This window comes from Schistocerca gregaria, chromosome 6 (assembly GCF_023897955.1).
Source record: "Schistocerca gregaria isolate iqSchGreg1 chromosome 6, iqSchGreg1.2, whole genome shotgun sequence".
NCBI classification, from domain to species: domain Eukaryota; kingdom Metazoa; phylum Arthropoda; class Insecta; order Orthoptera; family Acrididae; genus Schistocerca; species Schistocerca gregaria.
This window is the reverse complement of record NC_064925.1, coordinates 31,584,877-31,609,416: the sequence shown is the minus strand read 5'-3', so window position 1 is coordinate 31,609,416 and position 24,540 is coordinate 31,584,877. Positions and strand designations below refer to the sequence as shown.

General features: G+C 39.5%; 1 protein-coding gene across 1 annotated transcript in view; it reads right to left on the bottom strand.

The window, feature by feature from the left end:
• Positions 1–24,540, bottom strand: part of LOC126278315 (uncharacterized) — a 199,668-nt gene that overhangs the window by 4,822 nt on the left and 170,306 nt on the right. The window contains exon 8 of the mRNA XM_049978334.1: positions 4,148–6,725. Within this exon, the coding sequence (XP_049834291.1) occupies positions 4,148–6,725 (2,578 nt within the window). The remainder of the gene's footprint in view (positions 1–4,147; positions 6,726–24,540) is intronic.

The window sequence follows — 24,540 nt, the reverse complement described above, 5'->3', positions numbered from 1 at the left end:
TATCCTAATAATTAAATTTATATTTAATGCTAACAAATTGTTATTTTTCAGAAGTGCTTTGGCTTCTTAAGTTCGGCCATCATCAGTTACTTTGCTGCCAAAATAACAAAACTCACCTACTACTTTTAGTCTCTTATTTCCTAATCTAATTCCCTCAATAATACTTGATGTAATGTGACTACATCCCAGTACCATCATTTCACTTTTGTTGATGTTCACCTTAGAATCTCTTTTCAAGAGATCATTCACTCTACCCAACTGCTCTTCCAAGTCCTTTAACTTTTCTTTCAGAATTACAATGTCATCTACGAAGTCAAAGCTTTTATTTCTTCTCCCTGAACTTTAATATCCTTTCCAAATTTTTCTTTGGTTTCCTTTACTACTTGCACAATGTACAGATTGAACAACATTGGCTACAAAACTGTCTCACTCCAGTCTGTTTCCCTTTCTTGTCCTTCACTTCCCATAACTACAGTCTGGTTTACTAGGCCATGGGGAATTACCTGACCCATAATTGTCATTACAGATGTGCAAGTCTGTGAATGTCTATATATGTCCATTACTTTAATTTTGTTTTTCTTAAGTTATAATATCAAGACTTGTCCAATATCTAATCTACAAATCAAATGGTATGGTCTGTAATCTGATCAGTCGACATGTGGGGATGTAGGCGACTGCCAGTGAACAACAACACTTTCTTCACCATAAAAACATTGATATTCCTAAAGCAGTCGGTACACTTAGGCATACGAACATTGAGCGTTGAACATGCCAAGTTTCTGATGTCATAGCACGGAATAGTACTTTGTGGAGTCTTTCTGGATGTGTATAGTGATTTTTAGCATGTCAGATAGACCTGCCATTAATTGTATTATTCATTGTAATAAAATGATGAGAAATATCATATTTGGGGTAAAAGAATTATTCTAACTTGCATATTTTGAGAGTATGCCATTTGAAGGCAACAGCATGTTGATGATCCATTAAAAATACATTGTTCTTGGTAAAATTTGTTATAATTAAATTTCAGTTAGAAATATAGCTACAATCGAAGCTTTTGGGACATGGTAACAGACTAGATATGCTCGTTCAACATTTGTGGACACTTTAGCACAATGCATAGTGTCTCAGGTTCTTAAAGATGTGGTGAGGTGTTAGTAATTTGTGTCCTGCTACGTCCAATAATAATAATAATAATAATAATAATAATAATTTTAATGTTGTGTTGCAGCAGATGCCAGTCTCTCCATCTGTCATCCACAGGTTATGGATACACTACAAGGAGACAAGGTCAGTGCACAAGGTGAGTCAGACGAGGTTGCTGAAACATTAGAAGCTCACCTGGAGACCGATATCTCGCAATCCCTGCCTTCCAGTAGTTACAGCAGGAGCACAGCAAGATGATCCCAGAAGAGCCACTTGAGCCACTGTGTCTGATCATATTGTAAGGCACAGATTATGAGAAATAACCCTATGACCCACATGTCTTGTTTGGATACTCTCATTACTGGCGAAATATGTTTCTCACACACAAGTCCAGATTTATTTGGTGCAAGGCAATGGCTGTGATCGCATGTGGGGACAGCGTCATGAATGGTACATGCCGAATGTTGTCCAGGAAATCAAAAGATTCAGGTCAGGCTCTTAGATGGTGTGGAGAGGCATCAGCTTGACACATGTACAGATCTTGTCATAGTTCACAATCACCTTACCACTAGGCATTACATTGAACAGATGGTGCTGGACCACGAGGGAGCTGCTGCACACAGTGATGGACCTGAATTTGTTCTTATGCAGGATAATGCCTAGACCCAAATGGTATCTTGTGAAGCCTGGACACTGAAGTCATAGAATGGCCAGTGGTGAGTCCTGATCTAAACTCATTAGTGGAATGCACTTGACAGATGTGTTCATGGATGTCCTTTTCTACCACAGATTCTCCACCAACTCTCAAGAGCTCTCAAAGAGGAAGGAAATGGATACCAAAGGGTGACTTCCATAGACTCATACAGAATAATCCACATAGGTGCCAGGCAGCAGTAAACACTCATGGGGGACATACATGTTACTGAACCACTCAAAGTCCAGTGAAAAGCACCAAGGATGACAGCATGAATGATTGTTTGCACTTTGTTTTTGACACCTGTGAGGCATTTCAGATGATGTTACATAAATTACTGAAAATGCAATAATGTTTTACTCTGCACTTAATTTGCAAAAAATGAAAGTATGATTTGCCACACAGACAGTCTTCAATTATTTCTCAAAACAGTATCGCAGATGTCCAAGGTCGTACTCCTCTAATTCCTATCATCTCAATGACTCATTAATTCATAGTTTAATAAAACACATACAAAATATACATATTATCTTACACCATTTTAAAAATGAAAGTATTCAAAGAAATGTTTTTTTTTTCATTCTAAAGTTTAGTTTGGCACTAATTTGGGTGATGGTGGGAAGAGGGGAGGTACTTACCTAATATCTGATTGCATTTGGGGGTAATGGTCTCAGAAAGGTTGGGAGTGATTTGATTAGGCTATGTGAAGTTAACAATTTTTCTTTGGAATCTTGCTCTGATAGAAATACATAAGATGGAGATCTGCAGTGCAAGGGAATATCCCAAAAATAGTTATGCCAATACTGTCATAGAATGCATCTTTCAGGATAACAAAGAAGCCATGAAAAGTATGATGTGACAGCAGTTTTAATCAGTTTAGTTAACAAGTTAATCCTGTTTTTCAAAAAAGGAAAAAAGAAAATTGTCATTTAGAGTTTTTTTGGAATGCAAATGGGAGCTTCTTTTGAAGTGCATGCAAAATTCTTAACTTATTGGGCATTCATTGCAACAACGTTTTATGATATCATTAGCAGTGAGCTCTTGGTAAGAATATACAGTATTTAAATCCCAAAATGGAGTAGTCTTCCCCTTCTCTCAGGAAAGAAGTGAGATAGAAGCATTCCGTTCAGTGTCTCACTGAATTTGGCAAAACGGAACACAACTGAATGAAAATCTGTGTCCCTCCTGCACACACTCCTCTGCCTGCTGACCAAGTGTCTGTTGCTCCACCAGGTCTCTAATCACTACATAAAATAATGATCAAAAGCTGGAACTGCTAACACATTATAGTGATGAGTAGTCTGTTTACCCTCATCAAGTGTAGCAGCACATGTATTTTCACATGTAAAAAGATAAAAAGGAAAGTATTCAAACCATTACTAACAAAGAGATAGAGGGGCTGGCCAGTACTTACCTCAGCTCAGTACAGCCGATAGAAACACAAAAAACAACCGAAAATTTAAGCTCCTAGCTTTCGGAATAAATGTTCCTTCATCAGGGAGGAGAGAGGGGAAAGAAAGGGAAGAAGGGAAAGTGGATTTAGTTACTCACAACCCAGGTTATGAAGCAACAGGGAAAGGAAAACAGGGAAGGTAGCAAGGATGGAGGCATGGTTGTCAGAGGGAAGCCAAAGATATTCTACTGCAGGTACTGTGCCAGCTTCAAACCAAAGAGGATGCATACAGAAGTAAAGAGGTGTATAGTATAAAGATGTAGGATGGAAAGATGCATGAATGGCTAAAGAGGAAAGGGAAAGAGGAGAAGTACTGGCCAGCCCCTCTATCTCTTTGTTAGTAATTGTTTCACATCTTTATATGAGATTTTCCATTAATTAGTTAAAGTATTCAAACCATCTCTCTGTATCAGCTCTTAAATTTCTGGATGTTGGTTGAGTCACATCTTTCACTGTTAACCATTCATAGGAAATCCAGTGGAGGCAGTCAGTCACCATTAGTCAATATAAACCAGTTGAGAACCCCAGACGTCACTGGAGGATTATGATCTGGACAAGGCAGATGTCATTACCTGAAGCACAAGTGGGAATGGGCTAGTTCTGCAAACTGTGGCTGTGGTGCGCCTTACATTCAATCCACTGTGTTGTAACTGACTGTGTGTTCAAAGGAATGATAACAGACTTCCACCACATGATCAAATGGATCAGAGTACTTCACTAGGAGATGTAAGATTACACAAACTTGTGCATACTTGTCCACAAATGTTGTATATACATGTGAGATTTCATCATAGGATAAATAAATAAGTAGTATCATAACAGAGATAATGAATGGTAACAAGAATTTAACATACCTTATGAATTTCTGGTTGAGAGACACTGGTGGTTTCCCTCTAAAATTGTGAATTGCACCATTACATTCCTCATGTGATGTCGGAACAATAACACTGGCCAGTGGTGCTATTTGTGATTGCACATATTCAGGTTGGTAGAGGGAAATTACAGGGTGCTTAACATCTGGAACAATGCTCATTTTCAGGGGAGGACTTGAATACGCAGTTTCATCACACACTTCTCTATCACTACCACTACTGGACATCTCCATGATATGTTGCTTCTCAAGTCGAAGGCGTTCCAGTTTTTTGGACAAGTCAGAAACTCTTCGAGAGTATTTCTCTGCCAGGTCACTTAAATCCATTTTTGGTGATAGAATGTCAGTAGCTATTGTACTTTCAGCAACATTTTGCATACCCGTATTACTGACAGCCTTTTCCAGTCCCGTAACATTTGACTGCAAAGGAAGGGATGAGACTGTGCCATTCATTTCATTGATTGCACTAATAATCCTCTTGTTCATGGCTACTATTAAATCACTGTGGTTTACTTCATTGACAGCACCGGCACCACTTGGGGTCACTTTTTCACATTGTAATGCTCGTGCACCTACTTCAAAATTTTTATTTTCTTGTAATTCAACTGAGTTAGAATCTCTATTCTCCTGTCTATGAACATCAGGTAGCTGTGTGGCAGTAGGAGCAGTGAACTGCACATCATTGCAATTACTGGAGTTAGCACGATGTGACATTTTAACATCTGTATCACAAATGTCAATAGTTTGTTCGGTACCTTGTTTCATATCTAATGCCCTTTGCTGTAAAATTTCTAACTTATCTGCATGTCTACCAGACAATAGTGATACCCAAGCTCTACGGCAGTTTGAGTTCTCAAATTCGTTATTGTTTAATGGTTGATTTGTTGAACAGTTAACTATTTCTTCAGGTTGTATTGAGGTACTGCTAATGGAAACACTCAAATTTTCAATGCTCTCTCTACTCATTGTTAACAATCTACGGATGTAGCAACTCAGCTGTGGATTTACGCTTATCTGCGTATCTACAACAGTGATATCACTTTTCTGTGTATTCACTTCAAATGAGCTTATGGCATCCACTGCAGACTCAATTTCTTTTGCTCTAGCCATAGACATTTTTTCTGGTGGACTAAAATAAGATGTACTTGCAGATGTCGCATTCATTGTTTCATCTAATTCTTTGGAAACCATGTCTTGCTTCTCCTCATTATCATCTGAATCAGAAGTACCATCGCTTTCATCATGTAATTTATTTCCTTGCACTGTATCATCTCCATAGGTTTTTTCAACATTCAATTTGTTTCCCGTAAGCCTTGAGGTTTTACATGATTTAAGTCCTGTGGGATGAAGCTGCTCCTGTCCCGAGTCGAGCTGAGGGCATGTACCAATGCAGCTAAGATTTTCTCGTGTTTCACAAGACTTGTTTTTCCAAGGCTGTGTCTGCAGTTCTTTTGTGAAAACACCTCTGTAAGGCACCTTCTCCCAACAATGTTGTTTACAATGTTTCCTTTCCTCAGTTTCCCTATTCATTCGTTCACTGTCGACAGTATTGTACAGTTTATTTCCAATTAATTCTTGTGATGTGTCACAAACCTTAACAACAATTTTCACATCACCATAGGAACTGTGGGAATCAGTACTGGTAGCACTTATCTCTGGCTCTGCGTAACACCTCTCTCTGCTATCTAACACACTGTAGTCACTGACCAGACTTGATGAGGAGCCAGAAGCAGTTAACTTAACTTTATCAAAGTTATCTTTCATTTTTTTACCTTCAGTTCCTTTACTCCTTCGCAATTTAAGCCTTTTTGTCTCGCTATCCTTCCTCAAAACTTGTTCACTATGTGCAATGTTCTGTTGTTCTTTACAGTCTCCTTCGTCGTTTGACTCATAATGTTTGGATGGGCCACATTTTTGAGATTTCTTCTCCAAACTATTTTTTAGTGGCTCTCGCTTACGTTCAGCTTGGGAGACATCTGTGGTCACTGAAGTGTCTGAACATTCAGACAAAATTATTTTGTTCACGAGACAGTTATTGCCAGCAGTCTGCCTTGTACTCTTATTTCTCAATACATCTATTTCATGTTTAGAATTGAGAATTTTCGATTCAGTATTTGTTGGTGTTCCTCTATTAGATGACACATCACTCGACGAACTGCTACTTGTTGTTTGCAAGGAAAAAGCAGCACTTACAGGAATTGCCTCACTCATGGTAGCTACACTTTCTGGATGAGTACGTCCTATCCCAGATGGCTTTGAATCTAGTGGGCAAGTTTTTTCCAGATGAATGTTAGCTCCATCTGTAAGGTCCTCAGTGTGAGAAGCCTGGGAGTGACATGCTTTCTCTGATTCCTTAGAAGGTAAGGGTCCACCGAATGGTTGCTGTTCACTTGGCTCTGAAACAGCTGTACTGTGCGTAACCTGAGATGATGCGAATACCTTCCCAGATACAGGTACCCGCACTGCTGTTTGTGGCGGTACACAGTGTCCGACATTCAGCTTAACGTCAGATTCCACAGCTATGTTCTTCCCCTTGTTACACATGGTGTCTGATATTTTTTCTGAAAATAAAATTAATGAAACATATTGTAGTAGTAATAGTAATGGTGTTTCTGGAACTGATCATGATTAGCATGTGTAATACCACCACTAAAAGCAATGAAATGCAGCATATTTTGACACTAACTTTTACATCAATTATTATTATTATTATTATTATTATTATTATCATCATCATCATCACTAATACCTACATAGTGTGTAATTATAGTTCAGCTCAATAATATTATACCATATTTACCCAAATATAAGATGAGGTTTTTTCCCAAATTTGTCATTTGAAAAATTAATGCTGCTGAGCTCAACATTTTTACATTGTTTAATGGATGACTATAGGGGTCAGCTTACATTTACAGATCAAGCTTTGGCCACAGAGCCTTTGAAAAAAATTATTTTGTAGAATTCCGAGGGGGTAGAGTTTACCAAACAACATTTCATTCCAATAGCCTTGAGGTTGAAGCACTCGGTACAGTACTGACAACACCAGAACAATCACTTAACATTTGACTTGTGGCACTATTGTGACGGATAGTCGAGAAACTGAACTAGCGACTGTGATAATCTGATGCTTTGCTTCAAAATAGACAATTTTGCGAAACACAGGAGAAAATAAAATTAAAGTCTATCATCTCACAAACTTTTGTTGTATCTGAACAAATTTACACTAAAAGTTCTCCTATGTGTACTGAAATCATATACAACCATAGACAAAAAAGTATTAATCGTCTGCCGGATGCCACAGAGGCTAAGTCCGAGTCATTCACTTAAGGTGGCCATTAAAGTTGATTATCGAACAGAATTCTAAGTCTGGTGGTAAGCCATCTGGAAACATTGTAGAATGTGGAAGAGTCTGGAGGAAGTGTTGTCCTTTCTTCGAGAGGCTATAAGGCTCTAACTGTTGGGGTCTATTGTTAAACGTCACGCAAGTAAGCAATGAAGTCACGAGATCAAATCCACTCCATTCCATTTTCTTTTTACTCTCTTTTAATTGCCTTTCGGTTGTCTGCAAAAGTAGTCAGTCTGATGGAGCTAAAAAATAATTCCCTTCACTTTGGCTACCTGCCGCACACTACTTGCCAACTTCGTCAGGTGTCGTGCGGCCAGGTGAAGATGGTGCTGTGATCACATTTACCAATTATCATTTCGTGATTTGAGGTTCTTATCTTTAGTTACTTATTGGAGTTTGCATGCTTGAAACTTATTAATGCTGTTCAAGAGTTGTAAAATAGAGTCACAAATGGAAAAAAGTCTAAGATTTGGAACATGTTGTATACTCTGGGTTTAACAGAAGTGTGAAGGCAGCAAGGCAGATTGGAACTATGTACTGTGTGTGTGTGTGTGTGTGTGTGTGTGTGTGTGTGTGTGTGTGTCCATTCTGTCACGACTCACTTTCTACAATCAAGAAGTCTTGACAACTGACATATGTGATGAACTGCAACCATTTAACAATAGAACTCCACTTGCTTTTAATAGGCAAGGTTCAGAAATCGGGTGTAGCAGTAAAACAAGCTCTAAATGCTTGCAACAAAAACCAATGGGGTGACTATGACTGCATTTTAGCTTGAATGTCACAATTTCGCTCACTGAGAATGAGCTACTGTGAACAATGCAGTGAAGGGTTGTTCTGATCACAATTGACAGCAAACCCAACACCAACAAAGATAGTACAGGTATACATGCCGACATCACAAGCTGAATATGAAGAGACAGGGAAATAATGTGACCATATTGACAAGGCAATATTGTTGGTAAAAGAACATGAAAATCTAATAGTCATATCGGATTAGAACACAGTTGTAGGGGCAGGAACACAAGAAAAGGTTACAGGAGAATTTGGGCTTGGGACAAGGAATGAGAGAACCAAAAGATTAACTGAATTCTGTAATAAATTTCAGCTAGCAGTAGTGAATGCTCTGTTCAAGAAGCATTAGAGGAGGAGGTGTACACGGTAAAGGCTGGCTAATATGGGAAGGTTTCAGTTAGATTACCTAATGGTCAGGGAAAAATTTTGAAATCAGACTGGATTCTAAGGCTTAGCTTACTCATGAGCAGATATGGACACAGATCAAAATTTAGTCTTAATGAAGAGTAGGTTGAAGTTTAAGAGATTAGTCAGGAAGAATCAATATGTGAAGGAGTGAGATACAGAAGTACTAAGGAATGATAAGACGAGTTTGAAGTTCTCTAGGGCCTGTAGATACAATGAGGAATAGTACTGTACGCAGTCCAGTTGAAGAGGAATTGATGTCTCTAAAAAGGGCAATCACAGAAGTTGGAAAGAAAAACAAAGGTACAAAGAAGGTAATTGCGAATAAACCTCAAGTAACAGAAAAAATACATCAGTTGATCATTGAAAGAATGAAGTGCAAAAATGTTCAGAGAATGTCAGGAATACTGAAATACAAATCACTGGAAAATGAAGTAAATAGGAAGTGCAGGGAAGCTAAGATAAAATGGCTGCATGAAAAATGTGAAGAAATAAAAAAAGAAATTGTTGTCGGCTGGACTGACTCAGCATATAGGAAAGCCAAAATGACCTTTGGTGAAATAAAAGGCAAGGGTGGTAACATTAAGAACACAATGGGAATTCCACTATTAAATGCAGAGGAGAGAGAGGATAGGTGCAAAGATTACATTGAAGGCCTCTAAGAGGGAGAAGATTTATCTGATGTGACAGAAGAAGAAACAGGACTGGATTTAGAAGAGATAGGGGATCCAGTATTCCACTCAGAATTTAAGTGAACTTTGGAGGACCTAAGATCAAATAAGGCAGAAGGGATGGATAACATTCAATCAGAATTTCTAGAACCATTAGGAAAAGTGGAAACAAAGCGATTAGTCATCGTGGTGTGTAGAATATATGAGTCTGGCGACATACCATCTGACTTTCAGAAAAATATCATCCACACAATTCCAAAGACTGCAAAAGCTGACAAGTGAGAGAATTATTGCACAATCAGCTTAACAGTTCATGCATTCAGTTTGCTGACAAAAATAATATACAGAAGAATGGAAAAGAAAACTGATGTGTCAGATAATTATCAGTTTGGCCTCATGAAGGTAAACGCTTCAGAGAGGCAATTCTGACAGTGTGATTGACAAAAGACATGTTCACAAGCTTTGTCGACCTGGAAAAAGCATTCAACAATGTAATATGGTGCAAGATGCGCAAAGCCCTGAGAAAAATAAGGGAAAGCTACAAGGAGAGATGCATACTATACTATATGTACGAGAGCAAAGAGGGAATCATAAGAGTGGATGACCAAGAATGAAGTGCTTGGGTTTGATGGAAATAAAAGAGAGGTTTAGGAATGGAATTAAAATTGAAGGTGAGAAGATATCAATGATACAATTCGCTGATGACAGCTGTCCTGCACGAAACTGAAGAGGAATTAAATGATATGCTGAATGGAATGAACAGTCTAGTGAGTACAGAATATGGATTGAGAGTAAATCGAAGAAAGACTAAAGTAATGAAACAGCGAGAAACTTATCATCAGGATCGTTGGTCACGAAGTAGATGACTAGGCAGCAAAATAATCAATGACGGATGGAGCAAAGAGGATATCAAAAGCAGACTAGCACTACAAAAAGAGTGTTCCTGGACATGAGAAGACTACTAGTATCTAACATAGGCCTAAATTTGAGGAAGAAATTTCTGAGAATGTACGTTTGGAGCACAGTATTGTATGATAGTGAAATATGTACTGTGGGAAAACTGGATCAGAAGAGAATCAAAGCATTGGAGATGTGGAGCTACAGACAAATGTCGAAAATTAGGTGGATTGATAAGGTAAGGAATGAGGAGGTTCTGTGCAGAATCAGGGAGGAAAGGAATATGTGGAAAACATTGACAAGGAGAAGGGACAGGATCATAGGATGTGTGTTAAGGAATCAGGGAATGACTTCCATGCTGCTAGAGGGAGCTGTAGAGAGCAAACACAGAGAGCAAAGACAGAGACTGGAATACATCCAGCAAAAATTATGGATGTGGGTTGCAAATGCCGCTCTGAGATGAAGAGATTTGCACAAGAGAGGAATTCAGGGCAGGTTGCATCAAATCGGGAAGAAGACTGATGAGTCGAGAAAAGAGAATTCCTATGCAGTATTGTTACTGGTGTCTATTTATGACATTTATATCTTAACTTCTTCACAGGAAATTGGTGACTGAGCCATAAGAAAAGACATCTCTGAGAGCAAAGAGCAATGTGAACACACTATTTTGCAGCTGCTGGCTCAATAAGGATGTTATGCACTACAACTCCCCAGCCTCATGTCTATTGCAGTTGCTATTTGTTGCCAACAGCTAAGAACTGTAATTCAGCTCACCATAGTAACCTTACAGTGGAAGTCTATTTTAATAAAACAGAAAGTACTGTAACATTTGCATGCCTATAATAGCATGAATGAATAAGATATTATTCATTCTGGACTTTGAAACAATCTTTGTTTATTTGCTCTTCTATGTCAAACTGAAACAGTATGCAAATTTGACATTTCATAGTTATAACTTATTTAATAATTTTGGATCTGACTGTCTGCAGCTCTGTCATGAAATAGCTAAAAAATCTGGTCTTCAGTCAGACTGGAACTGTGACCCGTAGCAAGCCTCACTTCAGGACCAAACACACCACCTCTGTCCCACTTAAGTGCTGCTGTCACTTTGTCTTCCTCATTGTTCCAGTGGCGGGTGGAACTAATAAACTGCAATGTAAAAGGCGAGATTAGTTGCAGTTTCTACATGGAATGACCTCCCTGGACTCAAAAGCATGAAGTCCCACCTTTAAAGGAAGCATCTCGGGTTGTTCAATCAAACTGACAAGGAAATATCAAGTTAATTTGTCAGCAGATTCATACGCCACAGAGGAATTAACTCGGCAGTTACACTATTGCGAAACAGATTCTACATTGTTGTCAAGTTTCAGTTATACGGTAGGAAGAATTCGTTTCGACAGGCGATCCGAAGCCTGGAATGGAAGTGAGCACCTCTTGAATGAGGGCCTGAATACCAAAAGTATATGCCAGTGGATTTTATTTGCATTTACAAACTACAATGTAGTTACTAATAATACTCAGATGCTCCAACTACAGTTTAAGCATCGAACCTCAGTAACTGTAATTATCTCTGTTTTTCTGTTGTAAGCAAATTTAAAACTGAAAACCTTATTCACCAAAAGAGATCTACATGTCTGGACCATCTCAAGTGGTTATTATGCATATATTAGGAGAAAGTAACACGTCTTTTGATCTTCGAAAAAAACTTTTGAATAATTCTGTCACTGGCATCAACTCTGAAACAGAAGAACACAAAAGAAAGGACAATTCAGCTTCCATTGCAAAATGTGAACATCCAAGGAGAAGTTTCTTAAGCTATGAATAACGTTACATTCCAAATGAAGAATTAGCCACAAAGTGGGCTCAGAACACTGTAAAAATTGACACCAGCATACATGTAGAGTGTTAGTTCGCACCCACTAACTCTACCTCATCCAGTCCCATCTGCCATCCCTCTTCTTCACACTTATCCATCCTCAGACCCGCTACTCACAGTAATATATATAATATATAATCTTTATGTAAATAAAACAGAAAGAAACTTCCACATGGGAAAAATATATTAAAAACAAAGATTCCAAGACTCACCAAGCGGGAAAGTGCCGGCAGACAGGCACATGAACAAAACACACAAACACACACACAGAATTACGAGCTTTCGCAACTGGCAGTTGCTTCGTCAGGAAAGAGGGAAGGAGAGGGAAAAATGAAAGGATGTGGGTTTTAAGGGAGAGGGTAAGGAGTCATTCCACACATGTGTGTGTGTGTGTGTGTGTGTGTGTGTGTGTGTGTGTGCGCGCGAGTGTACACCTGTCCTTTTTTTCCCCTAAGGGAAGTCTTTCCGCTCCCGGGACTGGAATGACTCCTTACCCTCTCCCTTAAAACCCACATCCTTTCATTTTTCCCTCTCCTTCCCTCTTTCCTGACGAAGCAACTGCCAGTTGCGAAAGCTCGTAATTCTGTGTGTGTGTTTTGTTCATGTGCCTGTCTGCCGGCGCTTACCCGCTTGGTGAGTCTTGGAATCTTTGTTTTTAATATATATAATCTTTACTTTGATCCTTGTGATTTCAAGCCAATTTTAATGAGTTTTCACCTTTCGCTATCATTAACTCCCTCAGATTTCATCTCGTTTCCCTCCTTTGCATACATTTCATCCTTTTCATGACTTTTCACATGTATTTGGGTGTATTTTTGTGAAATTTTTAGAAAGTTAATCTTCATTATTTCAGTAATTTTTTGCATTTTTTCCACCACCATGGATCCTTGTCCTCTCATCTGTGTCAATACAGAAAAGTTTTCTTATCCCTAGCCAGAACCCAGTCCCACATAATATTAATACTTTGCTGCTTGGCTCATGGAATCCCCCCAAGCTGCCTTACCATCAAAATACCCATCTCCAGCTGCCAAACTTCCTTACACAATGACCTCTACCTGTTCACATTCCACCAATCCTTAGCCCTCACCAACATAGTCCTGCAAACCATCTCAACCAAGCCCGAACCTCCTTGCAGTACCTTCTCCCCATCCGCAAAATTCTTCTGCTATGCAATCCCAAATTCCTGGGACCCATAACGCACATTGAAACTCTTGCCCTGCAGGTACTTGAGCAACATGCACAATGCCACCTTACAAAGCTCTCCACCCTGCTCACTTCCTACTCCCACCTTTGAGTACCACTGTCCACCACATCTAAAACAACCACCAAACCTCCCAGAAGTCCCCTCATATCGACATACCCAGCCTCGCAGACCTACTACTTTTACCCCATCCTCCAGAACTCCCTCACATCACCACAAAGAATCCAGAAACCTAAACAGACCCATAACACAGTAATGAAACATTCATACGGAAGCCTTAGCCCCACAGAAACATCAGTCCTTTGCAAAGGCCTCATCTTTTGTCTCACTTCCAAATTCAATCATGCAGGACTTGTTATAGATCACCTCTCCTTCTCCCACTCCCTACAGTGGAAGCACTTTTTCACCACCAACCCTACCAGTCAGACTCATCCAAAGACCAATATTGAACCCCGCCTAACTCTGTTCACTCCTCCATCCAACCATGATCCATCCCTGCTGCCCTCAAATCACCCCGTTAACTTTCCAGAATTTCTTAACCTTGAACCTTGCCTCACCATCATTCTCCAAATCCCTCAATATGCTAACCAACCTTACATGTGCAGAAAAACAGCAGTCCACCATCTAGAAACTGATCCCAACCTTATAATCCTACCTACTCACAAAGGCTCCACCACTGTTATTTTGAATCACAAGGATTACCTGGCGGAAGGCCTCAGTCAGCTATCAGATACTTCCTCCCACAAACCTTGCCAAAGTGACCCGTTCCAGAAATCCAGAAGGATCTCCGGTCGCTCCTCAAATCCTTAGGCCCATCCCAGAACCTGTCCCGGAATCCATCTCTACTCACCCCTACCACTCCCCACAGTCCTAACTTCTACATGCTTCCTAAAGCCCATAAACCTAACCATCCAGTATGCCACATCGTGTTCGGTTACTGAGAGAATCTCTGGTCTTGCAGACCAACACCTTCAACCTATTACCCGGGATCTACCCTCCTATATAAAAGATACCAACCATTTCCTCCACTAACTTTCCGCAGTTCCTGTCCCTTTACCTAATGGTGCCCTGCTTGGCACTACTGATGCCACCTCCCCTTAAACTAACAATTCCAATGCCAAGGTCGTTACTACTATTGAACATTTCTTTTTCCAACATCCAATGGTAGGCATTATCTACACACAAATCCGGTGTACGACTATGGGCAACTGCATGGCACCATCCTATGCCAACCTTTTCATGGAACATCTAGAGAAATCCTTCCTAAACATCCAGAATCTTAAACTCCTAACCTGGTTCAGATTCATTAATGACATCTGTGCGATCTGGATCGAGGGTGAGGACACCCTATCCACATTCCTCCAGAATCTCAACAACTTCTCCCCCTTTTGCTTCACATGGTTCTCCTCAGCCCAACTAGCAACATTCCTAGATGTTGACGTCCACCTCAATAATGGCTACATCAGTACCTCTGCCCATAACAAACCTACTAGCCACCAGCAATACCTCCACTTCGACAGCTGCAACCCGTTCCATACCAAAAAGTCCCTTCCGTACAGCCTAGCCAGCTGTGGTCATTGCAACTGCAGTGATGAGCGGTCCCTCTCGAAATATACTCATGGTCTCACTGAAGCCTTCACAATCACCATAATTATCCTTGCAACCTTGTACAAAAACAAATCTCCCATGCTTTATCCTTCCAGTCTCCCAACACCTACCAAAACCCCTACTGTCTGGCCATAGAGGAGTGTTTGCCTTGTGACTAAGTATGACTCAAGACTGGAGAAACTGAATTACATTCTCCGCCAGGGTTTCGATTACCTCTCGTCATGCCCTGAAATGAGAAATGTCCTGCCCACTCTCCTTTCTACCCCTCCCACGGTGGTATTCCACCGTCCACCAAACCTACACAATATATTCATCCATCCTTATGCAACCCCTACTCCCAACCCTTTACCTGATGGCTCATACTACTGTAATAGACCTAGATTGAAGACTTGTCCCATACGTCCTCCCACCACCACCACCTACTCCAGTCGTGCCACAAACATCACCTATCCGATCAAAGCCAAGACTACCTATGAAACCAGTCATGTGATCTACAAGCTAAGCTGCAACTACTGTGCAGCATTCTATATGGGCACGACAACCGACAAGCTGTTTGCATCAATGGCCACTGACAAACTGTTGCCAGAAACAAGTGGACCATCCTGTTGCTGATTATGCTGCCAAACATGACGCCCTTCATTTTAATGACTGCTTCACAGCCTGTGCTTCATGGATCCTTCCCACCAACACCAGCTTCACTGACATGCACAAGTGGGAATTTCCTTTGAATACGTACTATGTTCTCGTAACCCTCCTGGCCTCAACCTTCGTTAGTCACTGTCCTCACCCATCCAGCCCCTTCGCTGTTCCCATTCTAGGACTACACAGCCATCATTCCACCATCACACCCATTCTTTTTACTTCTCTCATTTTCCACTACTTCCTCCCACCTCTCCCCTGCTCTCCATCTAACCTGCAATACTGCACTGTCCACCACCCCCACTAAACTATCCCTCTCCCTCCCCACCCCAGCCTCCTCCTTACCCCCACCCACTCTCCACTCCCATCATGCACTAGTGCTGCTGCTCGCATTGTGGTTTCAGTTGCCTGAGACTGCAGTTTGTGTGTGTGTGTGTGTGTGTGTGTGTGTGTGTGTGTGTGTGTGTGTGCGCGCGCGCGTGCGCTTTTGACAAAGGCCTTACTGGCTGAAAGCTTTATATGTGAAAGTCTTTCTTGTGTATCTGCGACTCAGCACTTCCCTATATGATGAGTGGCAACTTTCCTTCTATAATATTGTTATATTCCATCCTAGATTTTTCACTGTTTGAATATCAAATTCTGTCTAGTCAAGAGTCATATATAAGAAATGGTGAATTTCTCCCTACAGTACCATTGCTGCAAGTTATAGTGGAGGGACTTCTTCACATGGCAGCAACTGCAGTTCCAGTGAAAGGTGTAAACACAGGTATCTGATTATCGTGCAGAAGCATAAAAATACAGCACTGAGCAAGTAGAAATGTGGTCACAAATTGGTGTTTTATCTACATGTGTGGTATTCAACTGTACCTTAAAAGGTATGTACCGCCTTCATCAGGAAAACGTGGATACATACCTGCAACATATGTTAGATGCTTGGAATTAGAGACTACTACGCATGAACTGGGATGTGTATAAATCCAGCCGCCTTCTCTAATAAGGATTGAGGACACAATAACACCAGTAAAGAGCATGTCAATTTTAACCATCACTGACTGTGATTTGGGGGGGGGGGGGGGGGGGGTGGAGGGAGGGAGTTTCAACTTGGCAGGTCTGAGCATTTCTTTGTTAGTGCAGAGACATCAGACTCTTTCAGAATGAATCTCTTGTACAGACAGCCACAAGAGCCTCAATCATGTTCCGCATGTGTGATAGCACAGCTGTGTATTTGTAAAGATGTTTTTAAGTATTCCACCTCAAACGTTTTTTATCTGTATCCACTTTATTATATCTTGCATGACTGGCTAATTTCAGTTTTACAGGCCATTTTCAAGGTGTTGATATGTTGTACAATTATCCTATTAATAAACTGTGAATACAGCCAATCGGAAAGTGGGTATGTAACATGCGGGTTGCACAATAAAAACCAGAAAGTTTGCTATAAGCAGTAATAGTCTTCTTCATAACTAATGCCACATTATAGGACACAGTATATGAAGATGACTTAATAAATGCAATAAATAGGCTTTCTGGTTTTAATTCTAATGCTTATATATTATGTACTTGCTTTCTGATCGGTTACAGTCACAGTTTTGTAATAGGAAAATTGTACGGTCAAACTGTACTGTTTGAAATTGTGAAAGAAATGAGTTGGTATACCAAAAGAACAGCAATGCTCTAACAGACCTTGACTGACACCATCTCCAAAGTGAAATTCAGAGAAGAGATTTTAGATGCCTTCTAGATCTGGACTGGTATCTAGCAAGGAGACTGTCTCTTGGTTTCACATTTTGGTTTTATACTGAAGAAAATTATGCAAGAGTGCTACACAGTACTATGTAAATGCTGTTACAATGGGCTACAGGAGCCTAAATCTTGGCAGTTGACTGCTTAGCTTCCCTGCAATCTTTTCCGGTTCCCTACACAGAGCCACAAAATAAATCAATTGACCCAAAATCCAAGTGGCCATGTTAGACCTTCAGATGTTCTTAAAAAAAAAAAGTTTACAACTGATATCAATGAGCATCTACAGAGTTAGATGCAGATCAAAATTTGTATTATGTTGCTGTGTCTTGGACACTCATTCCACTGCACAAATTTATGTCTCTGACATTCTTCTGACAGTCACAAGTGCATCAAAGATGTAAATTTATGGAGTGAAACAAGTATCCAAGCCACAGCAACATAACACAATACAGAATTTACAAATGAACAGGACAAAATGCACAGCTCAACTACACAAAAACTTGTCTGATACACAAAACAAGCTTGTCACATCTAAGGAATAGGAAAATAGTACAGTGATGACAAGGTGTCCTAATTTAGACAGGTGGCTGATTTCGGTTGGTAGCCTTAGGACACATACAATGTAAAATAAAAGGAAAATAATAAAAATCCATCTGAAGATGCCACAACTGTGGTGAAACATGTATGGATGATAAAACAATAATTTGTGTACTTGCAAAACGGTAGATCTATCCTTAATTCATTATCATTTTTCTGCAAGCACAGGAACTGAGCTCAAAATTCCAACATTATACCCATGAGCAGTAGTTTGACTGCAATTTTTAAACATCAATGAATTATGTTTAGTAATATCCATATAATTAACACACTTTGAAATACTAAATATTTTAAAATTTGTGATTTATAAAACCCAATAAAATTAAAATTTCACTGTTGGTTTAAAAACACAGAATTCCCTGACATTTTATGGAATTCTCCGAGAATTACAGGTTTCCAGAAGACTCACTACCCTGTAATTTAACTAATTAATGGAAAATCTCATATAAAGACGTGAAACAATTACTAACAAAGAGATAGAGGGACTGGCCAGTACTTACCTCAGCTCAGTACAGCCGATAGAAACACAAAAAAACAACCGAAAATTTAAGTTCCTAGCTTTCGGAATAAATGTTCCTTCATCAGGGAGGAGAGATGGGAAAGAAAGGAATGAAGGGAAAGTGGATTTAGTCACTCACAACCCAGGTTATGAAGCAACAGGGAAAGGGAAACAGGGAAGGTAGCAAGGATGGAGGCATGGTTGTCAGAGGGAAGCCAAAGATATTCTACTGCAGGTACTGTGCCAGCTTCAAACCAAAGAGGATGCATACAGAAGTAAAGAGGTGTATAGTATAAAGATGTAGGATGAAAAGATGCACCTGGGTTGTGAGTAACTAAATCCACTTTCCCTTCATCCCTTTCTTTCCCCTCTCTCCTCCCTGATGAAGGAACATTTATTCCGAAAGCTAGGAACTTAAATTTTCGGTTGTTTTTTTTGTTTCTATCGGCTGTACTGAGCTGAGGTAAGTACTGGCCAGCCCCTCTATCTCTTTGTTAGTAATTTTTACCCTGTAATTTAATACTTCAGAAGTAATTGCACCTTGTCATGAATGTAAAACATTTCCAATGACAATGGTTTACCTGAATTCTCACAATGACTGATGTGTTTGCTTATGCTTGTTGCTGCTATGGTCTTCAACTGGAAAACTCGTCAATCTTGTACAAGCCTCTTTATCTCTGCAAAACTACAACTATCCACATCCATCTGATGTTTACTCACTCTCTACACATTTTAACTTCCCCATCCCCCTTAGCTCCATCACCAGATTATTGATTATTCCTTGATGGCTCTGGATGATTTATCAACCTACCCTTCTTTTACTCAAGTTTTACCATACATTTCTTTTTCTCCCCCGTTTGATACAGTATTTCCATCCTTTACATTCAACAGATCTTTGCAATCTCTAATAGAATCACAATGTCACAAATGAACCTGCAAGTGTTTGCTCGAACAGTCCATAGGTGTACTGCCATTCCATATAGTGTCCAACAGGCACAATATTACGGTGATCAGACATGTCGCCATCATCAGGTGTGCTGATGATTTGAGCTTCTGAGGGCAGGTGGCCATCTTAAATCCCCACCCCCTGTGAGGCATTCTCTCTGTGGTCTTCGGCTGCCTGTTGGCAGTCGCCGAGATGCTGGCATCGGCGTCTGTGGTAGTGTTGCGCACCTGAGGGTGGCAACACGTCTGATTGCTGAAATATTGTGCCTGTTGGACACTATGGACTGGTAGTACACCTGTGGACTGTTCGAGCAAGAAATATGCTGAGAGGAACTGAAGAGTCACCTCAAAGATTTTGTTTACTTTTCCCGAACTTTCCTTTCCTTTACATAGTTCTCTTTGATTCCCTTTGCTGCTTGCCTTATGCAGAGACTGAATAACATGAGAAAAAGGCAACAACTTTTTTCACATCCTTTTGAATACTGCCTCTTTCTCACATTCTTTGACTCTTAGAACTGCAGCCTGTTTTGCTGTACAATTTGTAGATAAACTTATGCTGTCGGTATTTTATCCCTACTACTTTCAAAATTCCAAAGAGCATTTTCTACTCTACGTTGTCAAAAGATTTCTGTAAATTTATGAGCCTGTAACACATTAGGAGTATGTTTATTTTAAGTAACTATGTATCTGAAATTTATGAAGTGTGCATTCTGTGTTGTTTGAACTCGTTGACGTATGGCAAGAAAATTAAAGTTTTTTAATGTGGATATAAAAAAAGCGAAAGAATATGTTGAAATTTTACATTATTGTAATATGAATATGTTTATGAAAGAAGTATGTTAAAAGCTGGTTCATGATTAGGGCACTTGTATTTGTAACAAACAAATGGTTTAGGGAAGCCCCTCCACAACGAAAGTGGCATGGTGCAATGCAAAAGGTGGGATTGGCGGTGGAACTGAGCAGATCCTTTGTGTGAACAGCATGCAGTGTGTGGCTAGCCTTAGCACAGTACACCTTGATGGTGCTATGAGATGCAATTGGAAGCAGGGATTTGCCTCGGATGTGGATCTGGCTATTATTTGGTATTCACGGAATAATGGAATGGCTCTAATGTGTTGAAAATCCGATGCCAGGAAGAGATTTGATAGAGTATTGACACATCAAGAATCGTGAGCACAGTTAGCCGCCATTTCGCCTGCCACTAATCTTCGCCACTGCCTCACAGACTTGGTTGGTTGGTTGCTTGAGGAAGGAGACCAGACAGCGTGGTCATCGGTCTCATCGGATTATGGAAGGCTGGGGAAGGAAGTTGGCCGTGCCCTTTCAGGGGAACCATCCGGGCATTTGCTTGGAGCGATTTAGGGAAATCACGGAAAACCTAAATCAGGATGGCCGGACGCGGGATTGAACCGCCGTCCTCCAAAATGCGAGTCCACTGTCTCACGGACTTCATGCATTCAATTATGTAATGTATATTGGCATGGACCAGTTAATTTGTGTATTGTTTCAGTAATAATCACAAAAACATCAATTTATGTTTGAAACCATAACTTCATCCTGATCAGGAACCTAAGCAGGGTCCTCACCTAAATGCTACTAAAACCGAGTATCCTGATTTAAATGAGCAATTCTGGCATTCATGCAATTAAAAGAGATTTTTTTGTCTAAGGTAAAAGAAGTAGCTAAAGTTGAAGTAAAATTTGGATGCTTTGTTTATGGACTACTCCAAGTGAAATTGTTAAGGTAGGAATTTTTAGTACAAAAATTTAAAGATCGATCAATAGGAAAGTTAAAACCTTAATTACTTAAAAACTAAAACCATAAAAAAGAAGTTGTATACTCTTTTGCTAAAGTATCATTAGTTTTTTATAAAATGTAGTTTTGTAAGATTACAGTGCAAGATTGTGTAAATATTACTGCCAAGAATACCTGCTTCACAGGTGATTAAATCTTTAATGAACTGATTTGTGGTAGTACTATTAGAAGTGAAGTTATGCACATTTTCAAAGATAGTGTAGTTTTGGTACACATCATGAATGTGTCCCTTTTGAAGTTAATTAAGCCCAGCGTTGCATTTTATTACCTTGAAAAGTAATTTAAGAGAATGATTAGATTTTAGAGATTTTACTTTTGCAACAATCAAAGAACCTCGGCTAGTGAAAATATACCAATTTATGGGTCTCCATCATATTGTTCTCCCATTAAGAAAAAAATCAACTATTACTGTTGCTAAGGAAAACTGCTATATGCAGAGGAGCTTAAACAGTGTATTTAAGATGTTATTCATCTTTATTTGTGTTATTCACGTCCATCAAGATAGGAGCCCCTCATGTCCAAAATTAGTTCTGCACTTCATGCAGTGATGTTTCAGTCTGAATGATTGTGGTAATCATTAGTAACTGCTGCTAAACACAGTACAGAGTGCACTGTGTCAGTTTGTATCCTCAAAGTAATTTCAATAGCTAATATCCAATTTTCTCAAATATATATTTCCAAATTAATGTGCTTAATTAGGCTGGTGACTGTTCATTTTTCCTTCATTCACTTATAATTTTACCACTTATGTTTACTCTCAAGGTTAAGGTCCATTTGGTTTTACTGTCAATTTCACAAAATTCGAAATTATAGTCTGATACCCTTTTCCATTAGACACATGCACAGTTGAACTTTGAAATCCTCTCAGAGAGTAACATCAGTTTATTTCACAGCACGTTAGTGTTATAAGTTCTATAAATGTGCAAATTCTTTCCTCAATACATCATCTACAGTAAAAGTATCAAGCCCATATTCTCCCATTACTCTGACTTCTTCTCATGCCATATTTCTCTAATCACACATGATTATAAGATCATCTGTCCCCTTTACACACTGAAATATCTGTTCAATAACCTCATATAGTTTCACCCTCTCTTCATCTTCTGCTTGTAATGTCAAGATATTTTCCTGAGCAATTGGAAAAGGGCACAGGTCATCCCCGTTTTCAAGAAGGGACGTCAAACAGATGTGCAGAACTATAGACCTATATCTCTAACGTCGATCAGTTGTAGAATTTTGGAACACGTATTATGTTCGAGTATAATGTCTTTTCTGGAGACTAGAAATCTACTCTGTAGGAATCAGCATGGGTTTCGAAAAAGACGGTCGTGTGAAACCCAGCTCCCGCTATTGGTCCACGAGACTCAGAGGGCCTTAGACACGGGTTCTCAGGTACATGCCGTGTTTCTTGACTTCCGCAAGGCGTTTGACACAGTTCCCCACATTCGTTTAATGAACAAAGTAAGAGCATACGGACTATCAGATCAATTGTGTGATTGGATTGAGGAGTTCCTAGATAACAGAACGCAGCATGTCATTCTCAATGGAGAGAAGTCTTCCGAAGTAAGAGTTATTTCAGGTGTGCAGCAGGGGAGTGTCATAGGACCGTTGCTATTCACAATATACATAAATGACCTGGTGGACAACATCGGAAGTTCACTGATGCTTTTTGCATATATAGGTGTTCATTCTTTCCACAAGATATATGACATTGGAATAATAGAAAATTTTGAAGGTGGTTCGATGAACCCTCTGCCAGGCATTTGAATGTGATTTGCAGAGTATCCACGTAGATGTAGATGCAGTTTCATCACCTTTCATTTCTCTTGCACAATTACACATGAAAGGTGACATGTAAGAGCTCAATTGTCAAAGAAACTGAAGAATTAATACACCACCCAATTTTTAAAGAATTATATTGATACAAATGACTATGTTTCCTTACAGATACCAAAATTAAGACTATGGAGCTGACACTCATAATAATGGCACGGCTGGCCTGCAAATACATTGCCAATAATTGTATGGGTGAGCTTTCTTGCTGTTTTCTTTCAATCGTGTGTGTTATGCTTCCCATGTAAATGGAATGCTCAGTGGAGGGCAATGTTCAAGTACTGGTTACTAGATGGTGCCGGTATATTTGAGCAAGATACAGCTTAACCAACAATGAAACTGTTCATTAGTTATCTGAAGACATTGAGAAAGTCAACTCTGAAGATGACAGACTATGTATAAGCAGGATTTCTGGCAGTTTAGGAAATAGCATTTGCAACCAAATTATTAGTACTTTTATTTATATTCCAGCTGAAAGTGTTTCAAGTATGAAATTCTACAGCAATTTTACTTACTAGGATGACTTTTTGTGACATACTCATGAGAGGAGTGGGGTCATCAAGAGACTTGAAGACAAGCAGTGGTATTATACGTTTGTATATCACATCTAAAGAGTGCATATGGCTAAGAGTGACGATGAGAATACTGTGCAGTGGAGATGACCTTGTGGAAGGCTAGGTGACTACAAGTGACAGGCACTGCAGTGTTTTTGGGGTAATCAGCTTCCAAAAATCACTGTCATAATCCAGAAACTCGTCAGGTAACTCAAGAGCAATTTTAAACAATGGAAAATCCAGGCTGGAATAATGACAGTATTATGAAAAGGATAGCTGTTAATTGCCATATAGCGGAGATGATGAGTCGCAGGTAGGCACAACAAAAAGACTGTCAAATGAAGCTTTCGGTCAAACAGGCCTTCATCAGCGCGTGCGCACACACACACACACACACACACACACACACACACACACACACACACACACACACACACACAAAACAGTTTCTGCAATTGCTATATATAAGACCAATGGTATGTTTCATCATTAAATATTTATTTGTAAAATAACCATGTTGGATTCTGAAAAATTCTTTGTATGTACCTTTGTCCATCTTTTCCAGCTTTCAAAAACAATGACACACAGAAACAGTGTTATGAAAGTACAAATTAATTCAAGATTAATGCTGTATGCTCCAATGTTATATAGTCTACACTTTTCATTAATGTAAATGTTATTACTATAAACTTTGTAGGTGTTACAATAGCTTATAATATGGCAAAAACAGACAGTTTGTTTTTGTGCATAAATTTGCAACTTACAGCTCAGTGCTTAAGTGTTTTCAAGCCTCAGATGTTATATGCTACCTGTCAGAACTTGATAAATGCAACATCAATCCAAACTGCAAGACAGTTACAGAAAATAAATAAAAATGTTACACAGAAATGACAGTATGTTTCCAAATAAAGGGAGACAGTCACACAAGGTAGTACAATAAAAACAACATTTA